General features: G+C 38.1%; 1 protein-coding gene across 1 annotated transcript in view; it reads left to right on the top strand.

Annotated features, from left to right (window-relative positions):
* Positions 1–14,517: 14,517 nt before the first annotated feature.
* LOC132199808 (mastermind-like protein 3) overlaps positions 14,518–15,740 on the top strand; it is a 33,828-nt gene continuing 32,605 nt past the window's right edge. The window contains exon 1 of the mRNA XM_059624827.1: positions 14,518–15,261. Within this exon, the coding sequence (XP_059480810.1) occupies positions 14,622–15,261 (640 nt within the window). The 5' untranslated portion in view covers positions 14,518–14,621. The remainder of the gene's footprint in view (positions 15,262–15,740) is intronic.

Below are 15,740 nucleotides of genomic sequence, written 5' to 3'. Positions count from 1 at the left end.
ATGTCATTAAAATGTCAATAATATAACAAGGACGCGACCGGTTGTAATTAGCATTGCGCAATCGCAACAATAACGTGAAAATATATTTATGAAAGCCGCGACGAGGTTAAATCATTTGTTCGCTTTTAAACAATTAGAATTTTAAAAATTACAATTGTTTATAAACCTTAATAAAGATGGTTTTTTTAGTAATTATACTATAATTAAATCAGTGAGAGCCAAATTACATTTATCAAAGACTGTTTTCCCATTTGCTTTATTTTCGATTGCCTACATCAATCAAAATTTAATTATCTGATATATGTATTAATTTAATTACGAAATTCATTCAAAACAGTTCTTTTGTTATTGAAACTATTATACAATTGGCCGCCTCTGGTGCAGATTTTCAGTTGAAAACAATAAAGCCGGGATCCGGGACTGGCGGAACAAAAGACGCGCACATGCCGGGCGCGTCGATATAACAAAACGAAAACAAAATTAAAGGCTCCCCCGAAAATCATTAATTTTGGCGCGCGGACGTAAAGAGCAATTTTTCCGAAACCCTTTAGCGCACGCCGGCAACAATACATCATCATTTTCGTTTGTAGTGAGCGCGCACGGGAGAGAGAGACGGGCTCATTAAATTGTCATCCGCAGCGCAGCATCAGCGGGACGTATAAAAGAGAGATGCAGAGAAAGCAAAGTTGCAGCATCACATGCGCGCGCGGGCAGGCAACAATGGCCCGAGATGGATCGGCAAAAAGGGGATGTGTGTGTGTCTTTTGAGAGCTCCATTGTCAAAGTGCCGATTCGACTGAAACGCCTGCTCGGCGCAGATTAGACACAAAATTTATCCAGCGGCGAGTGAAATATTGTTTCACGCGGGCGCCATGGAAATCGACGGATCGGGTTTCGGCACAATAGGTGCAACATACACTCGAGCGGCTTGAATTTCATTTGGCTATGCGGAATATGCGAGTTTGCTTCTCAATTACAATTATATACGCGCCTCTCCTGCAGCAATAATATATTTCATCCGTGTGCGGGCTGCGCTGGCGGGGCCCATTCAAAACCCGCCGCCGTGCGGCTATGAAATTACAGCTTGAGCTTTTTCACAAAAACACGCCCCTGCACCCTCTCTCGGCGCATAGTAATCACGTCGAGTTGTATACTTCAAAAATAATACAAAAATTCAAGTGCATGCCAGTCACAGGAGGCGAGTCGTCACGAAGGATGCTGTATACAAAGTTGGACAAATTTAAAGTGAAAAAATCTAAAATCTTAGAAAATGTTTATAAAAGGTATTAAATCTCACACATAGATACCTGCAAGAATAGAAAAGTATGGGATTGAATAGAATGCTAGATTTTTACTTCAAGAGAATCTGGTAAGACTTTAAAAGAAATTTGTTCAGCCTATTTCATAACTATTTACTATTACCAAAGTTTTTAAATATTAATCTCTACCGCAATTTTTGATATAATATATTAAATTTTATGTGATCAACTTTTAAAAACCTTTACTCATCTTTAATATTGGTGTATAAAGTGCCTGTGGAATTCCAATTTAAGCATATTATTTGTTTCATGCATTGTTTTGCAATTCGCAGACATTACATTGCCCGAATTGCTCACTTCACCTTTTCTGCTCATCGCGCATTAACCGCAAGGACGCGGCGTCCGAAATCGAAATTCCAACAGCATGCGAAGCACATCCGGGCTTATTCATTCTAATTTCGCGCTCTGCAACATCATCACAAGCGACCGCAACACGAGACGCAAAAGCCGAGCTCATTTGTGCCCCGCCGCCGGTATGGAGCGGCGGTGGCGGCGCGGCTTCTCTCTATATAATCCCTTAATGTTATTTTGCATAAATCCACATTTATATTCCTCTCGCTGCCGCGCATAATCCCACAGACATAAGCTGGTATATGTTCTGCCGTTTGTACTCGGCTGAACATAATTTCATTTTTAGTCTCTGCTGCGATAAATAAAACGAAGAGGGGGTCGCACGGATTTTTCCCCGGAAGCGCTTATTTTCCAGCCGTTCACTTTCACTGATAAGCTCAACTCTGCATTGGAAGTTGATTACTACACCTTACTCCTTAAAATTTAAGAAATTAGGAATAGTAACTTTGCCTTAAAGTTAGTTTTTAGAAATTATTTGTGAAAATTTTATTCCATAATAAAATAAAAAATAATTGGCGATTATCTTTTGACAAAGTTTTACCGGTGAAAAGATAAACCAGGATAAAAAAATAAAGGGATAAAGTTCACCCCAATTCCAAAAAAAAATATTTCCCCCCTCCCCCTTAGATTTATAATTAAAATGCTTTTATACCATGCATAATTAAATAATAAATTGAAAAATTTTAAAGACAATAGAAGTGGCTTTTATTTTATTTATTTTTATTTCAGCCTATTTCTATTAAGTTTGAAAATGAAATTATTGAAACAACAGTGCACGTTCTGCATCGTCTATGTGAGTCAAAATTTTCAAAATTAACAACTTAAGCTGGTGGCGGCGATTTAAGTATGTTAGTCAGAAAATAAAAGTATAAAGACGACGGTGCAGTACGTCTATTGAAGCGACGGTGAATTTCATTGAGATTAAATATTGAAGTCTTCATATAGTAATTTCGAGTTCGAAAACGCAGAAAGAAACGTGGCTTTTGAAGTTCATTATAGATCTGTAGTTGTGGGACTTTTGAAATATTGGCAATTTCGCTTCGCATGAATGTCAAGGTACTAAAATTTTTGGATTTAAGACTTTTTCAGTTTTTTCTGTTAATATTGAGCTTAAATTTGCACTTATTCTTCATGAAAAATGGCAAATTTTTCCCATTCCTATAAAGCGATTGATGTTCTCGACTTTGTCCGGCACGAAAAACACAATTGGGGCCAAGAAGATATGACAACATAAATATATTCCGGTTGGCATGGTAACCGCTGCCGTCGTGCACGTCTTCTCGTATATTTCACAGTCTTAATACGTGATGACGTACCGCCAGTCACTTTATGTGCGCGCGAATATTGCACGTACGAATTTCTGAAAAGCCGCCGAGAGAGACGAGAGCGAGCTGGGGGCTGCTTAAAACGTCATTTCCATGCTCGGCGCTTCTTATTTCGTGCCTTTGCAAGAAAGCTACCCCTCAACATTTCGCAACCCTCGTCTCTCAGTGCAGTGTAGGTTGATACGTGGTTTGCCTCCATATATTTGAAATAAACTTAACTCTAATGAACATCAAGAAAGGAACACGATTGGGAAGATTAATTTTAAAATTCTTGCAGAAATCAAATTTTGATTTTAAAACAGAAATTAAGTTAAATGGAAATAAGTAAATAAAAATGACCTTAATAAAAGCAGGTACGGCAATTATTTTTATAGATGTATTTTTATAATATTGAATTCACACATGTTTAAGGAAAATCACGGGTGAAAAATATTAAATTTTCAAGTAATTATTTTTTTTTTAAATAACAATAAAATTATAATGGAGTGCAAATTCAAAGTAAGAAGATTGTATGAATTTTTCTGTCTAATTAAAAAAATATTCAGTTACTCCACCAATCCAGCCTTATTCTCTGGAAAAGCAATTTTGATTTTCTGTCGTTTTGAATCTTGCATTTTTTTTTTTTTGCGTTTGCTTTTGCAAACAAAGAGAGCTAATTTGGAAAACGTTAAACGAAGTTCTGTGACAAAGAGGAACTCCCAAAAGGGACAAAAAACAGCACAGTGCGTGCTGTTAATTTTTCACTTAAATTTTCAGAGCCCGCTGCGTGAGACTGCTCGGTTTTCCTCTGAATTCGGTGAGAGAGAGAAAGGAAAAAAATGTGGCGCACACCCTCTCGGGATGAAAAGCCATATTGCGGCGGCACTCCTTATACAAGAAGGGAGGATGGAAAATATATAAAAATATGAAAAGACTCTCATGCGTCGGTCCTCTCAATTATTATTTTGCCTTTCCTTAAAAATGCGCTCTCTCGCTTTTGAGACGCAGCACAAGAGCAGAGAGCGGTTTAATATTTCAAGCAAGTTGGCTTTAATTACTCGCGAGAGGAGCTCTTTCTCGCTGTTAGGGGAATTCTCTCCCTCGCAAATGAGCTCCTGCTGTTGTGCCAGCCAGAGTGTGTGTTGTATTATCAAGAGCCACAATTTAGAAAAGCACTTAAAAACACACAGCATACATGCAGCTGCCGTGTCGTGGGAATTGCGAAATATTCTCGCTCCGATATTCATGAACGGCTGCAGCAGTGCTCACGCAGATCCGAGAGGAAACGCGAGCAAAAAGCAGATCATCTCTCGCGGCCACTCGCACACTTTGTTGCAAACAACTGCTTTGATTTTCTTAAGTTCCTGATCTTTTCTCTCGAAACGATTACCCAAATTCTGTTAAAATATAAAAAAAAACGTTTTAGCTTGAATAAAATAAATTTTATTCATTTATTTGATGATCAATTTAATCAGGCAAATTATCTAACAGTTCTATTACATAATTCTTGCTTTAATCAAATTTTTCTTATCTTTATCAAAGAGACATTTTAAAAATAAGGTGAATTGGGTCCTTTAGTTATAATATAAAGAATAATTTTTCTAAAATAAAAAGATTGAGTGGTTAGATTTGGTGATCTGTACAAGGTCCCTGCAGCTTTTTGTTATCCAAATGACCGTCCAATCAAACCCGACCATATCAGACCGTATCATTATCTATCCGTTTTTTTCCTCCTCTCTGTTCTCTCGTTGATAGAGTTTGATAGAGCCAAGTAGTTTCTTTTCTCTCTCCTCTCAGCTCCCCATCCTATTATTATTCCATGCCATGCCATTCATTCCGCTCCAAGTCATGAATATTGTGGCATGGAGTGCCAGGAGCTCATGCAGCGCTAGGGGGTTGGCCGCGACCCCATCCCTTTTTTATACCTGCGAGGAGAAGTCCGATCCCCTCGACCGAGAGAGGCATCGGCTCGGTCTTTGTTGATGAGAGAAAATAAACACAGGTGCCGATTGAAAAAATAAAGAAAACTCGACCCTCGTCAAAAACCAATTTACGTTGACACGCCTGCTCTTTGTTCCTGTCGAAAATTTTCGCCGAGTGATATTTTTAAAACCTCTCTCTGGTTGCTGTACTTTATTGGTACGGGTTTATTTTTTAAATTTCCGGTGCAGAGTTTCTTTACTTTTGACTTTGCGCGAGAGAAATGAATTTATGAAACGCGCAAATGAATGGAGAGAGGATTAAAAGCTGCGCCGTGTGGCAGCTGAAATGAAATAAAACGACACTGGCACAATACGCATCATTACGAGTGCTGCTGGAAAAACTCATTGCTGCGCGAAAATAAATTTGAGATTAAATGCTGCAACAGCAGTTGCGCGCGGCTGTGCGAAAACTGAACGGGACGCATTTAGAGAGCGTCAGGCATTCCCCTCGGTGACTTTGCGCAACTGCTTGATGATAATGACTGCTTAATCACCTCACTTGTGTGTATGTGCAGAGTGCGTTTGAACGCGCGCAGGCAGGGGACTTACTTAGGCGGGCATTGAGCTTGCCAACAAGTATTGAACGTCGAAAGCCGTGAGGAGGAAACGAGCCAAAATTATATGATAAATGATATAATATGGATATGGACCGTGGATATGAGAAAGTGTATTTTTAGAATTTAATAAAAATGGAATTGAAGAACTCGGGCTTTTTCATCGGAGTGAAAAATTGTTTTTATTAAAAAAAAAAAAAATACGTTTACATCAAGGAAAAAGCCCAAGTTCTTCACTTTCACGATCATCTCCTCTAGTGTCAAATTCTTCAAACAAATTAGTAAGTAAAACAATTGATTTTGTTTTGAATGCTGACTGAGATCATTAAAAATTTATTTACAAAAAAAATGCAGTCCTAGCATGAGATGAGACACTTATTGAGAGACTTATTTCATGAGTTTTGCATGCAATAACACAAAAGAATATGATTCATTTGGGGGATGAGTGTGTAAATTTAATTTATTCAATTAATTTTTATTTCATTTTTTTCTTTTTAAAGAAGAGATAAGGCTTTTCCTTGTTGCGAAAACGTTTTTAATCAAAAACAAAGGCTATACCAATTTCGGTCTTGGTCTGCGACCTTATTTCACGAGCAAGAAAGAAACAAAAAAAAAATCAGCAAAATTAAAAAACACACCACATTTGCACGTTAAAATGAAAATCTTTAAAATAACAAAAACCAATAACTATTTTTTAGTTTTGAGATTTTAATTTTTGTGTTAAAATGTGGTGGGTTTTTTTTTTTTTCAATTTTGCCGAATTTTTTAAATATTTTTTTTCTTGCTCATGAAATAGGGTTGCAGATTTATTTATTTATTTATTTATTTATTTATTTATTTATTTATTTATTTATTCTCCATTCAGATCGTGACCGAATCTGGTATAGCTATTTGATTTTGTATAAAAACACATTCACATGCATTTCACCACAAATTAAAAAAAAAAATATGGTTTATGGAATGTTGAAAAATAAATTAGGGAGGGAAATAGGCAAACCAACTCCAGTAAACATTTTATTTTAACTTAATAGGCCTAATTTGAAAAGTGCTACCAAATGAAACTTTTTTATCTTATTGCCAAACTATATAGACTCTAATTTAACTAAAATTAAACAAGCAAAAAAAACTTTTAAATCTGAATGCAAAAGGCGTACTCACTCAGTATAGCTTTTTTTGCTTTCCATCGTTAGGAATTTCATTTTTGCCATAAAAATTAATTAATGTTAAAATTAAAAAAGATGTGAGGTATAAAGAAACGCATAAATTTTATTTAATATTAAAATGTAACAAAACTGTCAGTCAGGTCAAAAATACATTATTACAGCTTTCTGTGATAATTCCAGAAGTTTCCAGGGCAACAAACCCAAACGATTTTCCAGCAAATACACGTGCAACAAGCCTGTATACCATGTTATAGAGGAAAACTGTTTCCTCTCCATTGTTTCATATAAATTTCCCAACAAGGAAACATAAGACCTGTGCATGTATAGATCAATAATTATTTCAATGATATTTATTGAAAAAAATATGATATATATAAAAATGTATGGCGAAAAATAGCAATATTTTTTCTTCAGAAAAAGTACCCATACCGCATTAACTTAAAAGCCAAAGCTGCGTTGATGCGTAGCTATACCCCCGGCCGAATTAAAGGCTGCGGCAGGCTGATAAGCCCCTTTTGCTGCAGCTTTTGAGGAGAGTACATAACATGTGACTCGGCAACACGAGCTTATGCGAGGGTCTGATTATATCACAGTGCTCAATTAAATTGTTTCATTAGAAGAGGAAATGGAACACGCACGCCAGCCGAGCCGGCAGCAGCTTGAGCCGACACAAATTATATTATTTTTTTGCGCCAGAGAAAGAAAGGCCGCCAAAACAAGAAGAGAGGATGCTTATTCTCTTATTATGTACACATGCGTGCCTGCATTATTTAAAGTCATCATGGTGAATGTGTGGATGTTTAGTTGTATATATTGGAACTGGTACGACAATGCGACATTGTTATGCAAGCGCGCAGCATTTGCGCAAATTCATTGTGTGCGCTGCGCCGCGCGCTGGATTATAAACAAAGCGTTCATTGTTATTGATTGGCCCTGTTGTGCAGCCGCGCTCTAACCCACCTCGTCGGCGCTTCCTCTCTGCTCGACTGCAAAAAAGCAGTAAAACGTGCACGTTTCGCGAAATCAGCGCTTTTCTAGCAACCGATGCCGCAGAGCAGCTCGCGGAAAAAAACGGAACGACATACACGGCGAGAACCGGCTGCAATGTTATTAATGCTCTCTCTTCTCCGCTCTTTCGGCTCCAGCACAGCATCCAGATAGGGCAGCAGCCTGAGGCCGCGAGATACTTTTTCACCAACGTACGGGTTTCTGCGCTATGTCTGATGTGTTTTGTAAAGAGCGCAGTCCGCCATCCATCGCGAGCAAGTGCATCTAAACAGGGCACCGACTGAATGCATCTCAGCAGTGTATGAAGCATGGAAAAGCTCTTTGCCTTTGATCGCATTTGACACACCGCGCCGCGATAATATAGAGAGAGAGAGAGAGAAATAGACGTGCCACGGCGCACATCTGCCGCTGTTTTTCGGCGGAGATAAAACATCAAATGTTGATATCCCCGCGAGCAAATAGGAAAAGTTTTTGCGCCACAGTAAGGGGAATAGAGACTCTTATGTTGATTGACATCAAGGAATTCTATCTTTTAGGGATTCGGCTTTCATCAATGAAAATAGAAAAATATGCATATTGACATATTGTTTTTATAGATTTAATAATCACAAGTTCTTTTCTCCGTGTTTGAATAGAAAACTGTGATTGGCGTGTGAAGTGTTTTTGGAAAGATAAAAAAATCTTGCATCAATTAAGTCAGAAATCATATGTGTATTGCCTACGATTACAATAATTTTACACAAAATTGTATCGCAGCCAATTGGTAATAAATAACCCCTTTTGTGCAATTTTTCTAATCATTTTCTTATTGTTTTTGTTATTTAACATTGTTTTAAAAAGGGGGTATAGCAAGCACATCTTTAAATTGCTCTATTTTATGCTCTTGCACTCGCTAAACACGTTGATGGCAGGTAGAATGACGGATTATATTCTAGAAATAGTAAAATTAATTGTTGATAAAAAAAAAGGTTTTTGAATTCATATTGTCAAATGTTTGTGTTAAAAATTGTTTTGTGTAAAAATGTAACCTTTAAATAATTTTTCACGAAAAAGTGTTAATTTGAAAGAAAGATATTTTTTAAAAAAAATTTGTTTTTGTACTAATTCTTGTCAAAATATTTTCACCAACTCATGAATTATATGGTTTCAGCCTGCAGCCGAAACATGTAGAGCAGGATATTGTTTTATCTTAAAAAAATATAAAAACTCGCAAAAACAAATTGAGGAAAAGCCGAATTTTAAATTCAAATCACCATGAATGCATGAATCAATCCCCGGTCGTGAACTTCTAATAAAAATAAAAATAATTGGGATATGGTGCAAGAGTTTTAATTTATCTTTTGTGTTTGTACTTTATAAACAATGCAATTTATTTATTTTGGTGTTATTATCAATACAGGAATTGTTTTTTTTTCTGAACAATAAACAGCTCACAAAACCCAGCAAGGAAAAGCCAACTTTAAAAATTATTAATAAAATAATATTTATTAATTTTAAGAAGGTAATATTATTATATAGTATTATTAATTTTCATATCTTAATTTAGTGAAGAAACTCACCATACATTGATTATATTGAATTCAACAGTTTCAAATCAATTACCGAATTTTCTACCGCATATTGCTGGATATGTATAGCCCATAAAATTCATTTATAAGAAATGATAAATGTTTATATAATTTCTAAAATTTATTATTTAAATTAAATTAATTATAATATATTAATACTGCCATGAGTAATGTCCCCCTCGACTTGTGTTTAAAATTTTCGATTGATTTCCTAATATAAGAGGAAAATTTTTTCTAGAGAAACCTCTTTATTATTAATAGACACAAAAGTTATAGCGTGCAGCATTAAATGAGCACGGCCGAGTGCTTGTGGGAACAATCATTATTATATTTTAATGCGGTTTCCCTCATTTTTATAAAGAGAATACCTAATTACCAATTAACATATTCAGCAACAAACTCGTGAAATAGAGCAATAAAAATTTTATTACCGGTGTTTGTGTGTGAGTGTGCGTCGCGCGCAATCAAACCATAAAAATCACACGCAAGAGACGCTTATATCATGCACTTTATAAGCATAACACACCGGCGGCGGCCGATATGAATCTCAATTAAATTTTTCCGCGCTCGCCATGCATTATTCCAAGCTTCCGAGCAGAACTTTGTACGTTAAAATAACGAGCAATTTTTATTTATTCTCTCTCTCCGGCAGAGCCATAAAAATTTAAAATTCAATTCCCATTAAATTTTGGGCGCATCGTGAAACACCCGCCCGCCGACAGCAGCCTCTCTCGTTATTATTATACAACCTTGGGCTACAGAGCGCGCAGAAATTACATTGCGTGTCCGCGAAATGAAGCAATAAAAATTACACATAATGATGGCAGCAACACACTAAATAATAATAATAACAGCAGCTCTCTTAAAAATAACACGACAATTTTTTCACCATTTCCCCGCAATAAAGAGAGCAGATGCACTTTTACTTCACAATAATGAGAGCAATATATATAAAATTGTTAATATTTACATCAATCAAGTACAATGTTATTGGATTGTTTGAAAAGCACTGACTCACGCTGACTTGTTCTTTTTGTTTTGTTTTCGCAGCGCGCTCGAGGCTAAGGTTAATTAAAAAGGGTTGCGCGCGTTCAGCTGTTGTGCTCACGAAAGAGGCACAAAAAGCGGCAGTGCTTATCAGCATCGGCCATGTTTCCCATGGATTAGTTACAACTGGCATCACGATTTGGCATGGCCTTTAGGCGTAACACCCCCGTCCATCCGTCCCTGCGTTATATTGTAGAGTGAGTGTGTGTCAGGAACAGACGCCCCTTCGGCTGCGCTGATAGCGTTCGAGCGAGGGCGGCTCCGTTGGCGCTCTGCATTATCAACTGCGAACATAAAATATTAACAACATCCTCATCCAATATGGAATGGCTCACTCAATCACTGCCTGAAAAACCGAGCTCCATGGGGTCAAACCATCTCTGCTCTGCCGCGAGAGAGCCGCCCGAGATTTATTTATTTTTTTTATACGACGGCAGCATTCCCCGAGGTTATCCTCCCTGCTCCGCCGTCTCTACTCTCGCAGAGAGAAAAATCGCAGGGATTATTTCATTGCGAGGCGGAAAATTGCCGCCGCGGATTTGGCAGCCGATCGAAATTCGTGCAGCGCGCTTATATAAGAAAATTCTCACTCGGTGTTCGATATAAATTTATTCGGATATATAAATGCTAGTGTGCGTGTGAGATTTGGGAATATGTATGGGTGTGCGTGCTGCAAACGCTTTTGAGAAGATGATGGAACTCGCGAGGGAATTCGCTCATATAATATACCGCCCGAGAGAAGGTGCTTTCTCGTGCATGCTTTTCGAGTTTTATTCATGATATGCATGATGCGCGGCGCTGCAGGAATTGTTTGCGCATTCACAAAGCATGCACGACGCGGACGAGCCCTCAATAAAAGCAGGGATCGAGTTCTCAAGAAGGAACTTCAAAAGAGCAGGAATATAATATGGCCGTGTATTGTGTTCATTAAATTATGCCTCACAATCGCATCCGATAAAGAAAAAGGCTGCATGAGTCAGTTTTTCTATGTAAATTTTTATTTGAGGAAAAACTGTTTCTCTCTGATGGCGAGTTGGATAAAGAGTTTTTTTATACCGTGCTTGCATAAATTTTTCAGTGGTTTACTATAACATGCGCGCACAAATATTTATTTTGAAAGACACCTTCTGTATTTGATTTCAAACTTTTATCATGACTTTTGCAAAAATGAGAATTATTTTCAATACAATTTTATTTTGTTGCAGCAATTTTTTTCAACAATTGAATGAGAGCAAAATGTATTGAAATAATGTGGACAAATAAAATGTAAATTATTTAATTTATTTTGCGTCATCTACAGAAATTAAAATAATAAGACCATAATTATAGTTCAAATATAAATTTCAATTTTATTAAATTATTTAAAAAAAAAATTGTGATTTTTTTATTTTAGTTTTTATTCGTCTACAAATACATTGTTTACATTCAATTTTTGAAAAACATTTCAGAAAAAAAAACGAATCATTGGGCATTTTTAAGACGAATTTTACATGTTATCGAGTTAAATAAGTATTAATTTAAATCCAAATTTCTAATTTAATGCGCTGAAATGTAATTTGAAGTTTTTGCAAGCTTTTGAGGTTATGGAAATTCACAATCGAGAGTTGATTCTTGGTGATTTGAGTTAAAAATCGGCTTTCCCTCGATGGGTTTTGTGAGCTGTTTAATGTTTAAGAAAAAAATATAGCAGCTAGGATATTGTTTTTTCTTCAACTATGAAACAACTGACAAAAACCATCGAGTCATTCGCTAGTAAATATTAAAAAATATTTCTGGTTGTTACTGATTTTTTATTTTGATTTTTTTTTAATTCAATTATAATTAAGCATATTTATGCCTGCTGAAAAAAAATGAACGAGTTGATTGGATTTGAAATAGTGAGAAATTTAAAAAATATTTATAAAAAAATGTAGATTTAAACAGCAATTGTTTTAAATGTAACTTTTTCCTTTCCAAACCCTTTTCTTATGAGAGTCCTTTTAGCTGAATTGATTAATTTTTCCCCCATATTCCGCACCAATTAAGAGTGGAAGCATAGCCAGCATTTTTTCTTTCATTCTTAATTTCTTTCGCCATACCAGCAGCAGCAATGCTCTTGTCCGCGCGCCAGCTCATTTCAGCCTCCGCGCGCTTGCTTTTTATATTATACGCACACAACAAACGCGACGAGATTGTTTTATTGCACACCAGCTGCTGCACGTCGTGTCGTCTCGCCATAGCTCTTGTTAATACCTGCATGGCGCCCCAACACATGACAAACTCGAGCGCGAGCTGGAAAATATTATTCAAATGCGGGCCCCAGCAGCAGCAATTGTAAATTATTGCCAGGCACAGAATAGCAAGCAAAGCCTGCACGATCAAAAACGGCCGCGGCTGATGTATGCGCACATCATCGAACGGAAATTTCGAGCCTTTTACGAGTGAGTCCGTATGCGCTGCAGTTTCGAATTCGGCGCACCAGAGAGAGATGATCAGCGCGATGTGATGGCGGCCCATAAATTTCTGAAATTGCTTTTCGTACATATTACATAACAGAATGTATATCTCGTAGAGAGAAAGAGAATTTATTATTTCAATTTGAATGGCGAGGGTGAAAAATTGAAAACGTCGATTTTGCATAAATGAATTTGACTTTGGCGCAGACGATTTGCATTCCATATATATTTATTTTTTACTCTGCCCGCAGCCGTTTAATATTAATTCTGAATGAATTTGGAACGTCCTCCAAAAAACGACCGCAGGATTTGCTGACACGTTCAAACAATACAACATTAATTAGAGGGCATGTGCGGCTGCACGAAACTCCCATGTGGCGAAAAAAGAATTGCCGAGTCGAAATTGACGTGCCCGGCTTATCCCCATTCCTCTCGTAACAGGCTTACGCTGTCAGTCATATATTATGAATGGCTTCTAATGCGGCAGACACCGAGAGCGCAGCGGCGCAGTATGGCCATAGTATGTGTGCACAAGCAAGGGCACTACACGCTGGCGAATCTAATGCGATTTCAATTCAAGCAGGTCCTGCAAAACTCTTGCTCGCGTCTTTTTGTCCGTCAAAGTCTGCTGTGTAACGTGTAAGCTCCAAAAAGGGGGCCGACGGTGGCCTTAATTTGTTGTTGACATGTTTTATTTATGCGCGCAGAGGGAACAAGGGAAACCTCCGAACGAGAGGGGCTGAAAACTTTTTTCGGTCAACTAGGGTGTCAAATAAAAAAAAGAAAAGGGAAAATTGGATTCGTGGAGAGCGTTAATTTAAAATTTTTTATTGAATTTAAGCAATTTAACAAGTTTGCAGCTTGCAGAGAGGAATAAAAACTATTGAATTTGTATATATTCGGTGCTCCGGTTTTACTCGAAGGAGTTGAAATTCAATGAACTGTGAAGAGTATAAATCTTTATTGTAGAATTATTCTAGCAGTAATGACAAAGCCAAATGACACGATTTCATGCCCAGCGCTTGCGACCTGCATGGCAAACCAAGCCAATGAACTGTTTTAAAAGTTGTGTTATTTCAGTAAAAAAATTACAGTTTCGGATAATTATTCATGACTTTATTTTGTTTATTTTGCCAAACATGGTTGTAGTGAGTATAGTTTATTTCTTATATTTTTTGGAAACATTAATTACATCATTCTTGGAATTGTTCTCAGAAGGTGCGAGTGAGTTGAATATTTTGTTTATTTGTCCAAAGTCCAAACTTTTACATTACATTGTTTAATTATATTAAAGTATTTTTTACAAATTATTTTAATATTTTTTTAAATTTAATTATCTCTTTATTTGTTTATTTATTTATTTGAAAGTCAGGCTAGGAATTTAACAAGGACGTGAAATAGAAATAAGAAGAATAGCAAAAATATTCTTATTTATGCCAAAAATGTAAAAAAAAAAAAAAAAAAAATTATTATTTTTCACTGAATGAAGTATTTTTCTTTTTGAATAATTGTTCAAGATTGATGCAGAGAACAAAGAAGCATCAATTTTCCACTGGAATCGCAGCAAAAATTTTGAAATGGGGGCGCGAATTAATCATCGCGAAATGACAAACGAAAAATGCAGGCAGGCAATCCTCTCATCAATTCATCATTTGGGGTGCTCACGAGCGAGCGAGCGCAGACGGATGCACGGCCGCCGGTGTATGGTAGTAGAGTCAGCTGAGCTGCGGGCGCCGCGATTGGCCGGAGCCGAGGAGTGGCAGCGCGGCGGCGGGGCCGCGAGCCGCGGAGGCCTCAGTCTGCGAGAGTACACGGAGCGGGCAGGACCTCGCGCGCGACTTGTGCCCCGCTCTCAGCCCTCACCCAGTGTGATTGTGTGAGTGACCGCCGATGGCCGCCACGATGGCCTGTTACGCGGGGTTCGAGTCGGCGGCGGTCGGTCGCGGCGCCGTCGGCGCCGCGGCGCCGCCCAGCCAGGCCAAGGACTACTCGAAGCCGCTGCACGTCGACTGCAGCGTCGAGTACGAACTGCCGAACCAGGCGCGGCCGCCGGGCAAGAGCGAACCCCTGCTGATGATCCACCCCTGCTTCTACCGCAGGGCCGAGAGCCAACGGCGCAGCCCGTTCATCAACAACCTGCCGCCGCAGCAGCCGCAGCAGCAGCCGGCGCGCAGGACCACGCGGCTGCAGCAGCAGCAACAGCAGCAGCCGCAGCCACAGCAACGCTTCCAGCCGCAACAGACCCTGTGGGACCCTTTCGCGGCCGCCCAGCACCAGATGGCCTGGCCGCCGGCCATCGAGCAGCAGGCCCTCTACTGCAAGCCGCCGGCCAGCCGTAGACGCAGCAGCCGTCGCAAGCAGCCGCCGCCGGCGCCCGAGCTGCGGCCCATGGCCCCCGACTACGCCAACGTGGGCTCGTCGGCCGACAGTGGAATCGGTGGTGTGTTGTCGTGGACGGATACCAGTCCCATTGTGATGCAGGCCGTGCAGCAGGACCCTTCTTTGCACATGCAGGACGACAAAATTGCCGGTGAGTTGAAACTTTTGAATTCAATTTGTAACAAGGTGAGTTGTTCCATTAAAAAACGGCGAGTTGTTCCGGTTAATCAGTAAGGGGAATTGTTCCATTTTTTAACAAACTCATGGTTCAATTTGATGTACAGTAAAATGATGATTTTTATTTTAGGCAAAACAATTAATGTAAATAAATAAAAATATTTAAAATAAAAAAAACTAGCTACATTAGTTTGAAGGCAAGTGTTTGAGTAGTAATAAGTAAAGAATAAAGTAAAAAATTTTATTTTATTACATCATCAATAGTATTAGTTGTTAATTAATTGTTAATTTGTGAATGCTCTTTTTTAATTTTTTGTGTGGGAGTTGTGAAATCATAGTCCGTCTTTCAATAATTCAGATATCGAATTAAAATTTGAAATTTTGACAGTATAATTTTTTCAAAGAATTGAATCCACTTTATTTTTTTATTTTCTTTTATTTAGATAATTAAAT

Source organism: Neocloeon triangulifer, unplaced genomic scaffold, assembly GCF_031216515.1.
Source record: "Neocloeon triangulifer isolate White Clay Creek 2 clone unplaced genomic scaffold, ASM3121651v1 ptg000014l, whole genome shotgun sequence".
Taxonomy (NCBI): Eukaryota; Metazoa; Arthropoda; class Insecta; order Ephemeroptera; family Baetidae; genus Neocloeon; species Neocloeon triangulifer.
Note: the sequence above shows the minus strand (reverse complement) of the source record. Positions and strands in the feature narration are given on the sequence as shown.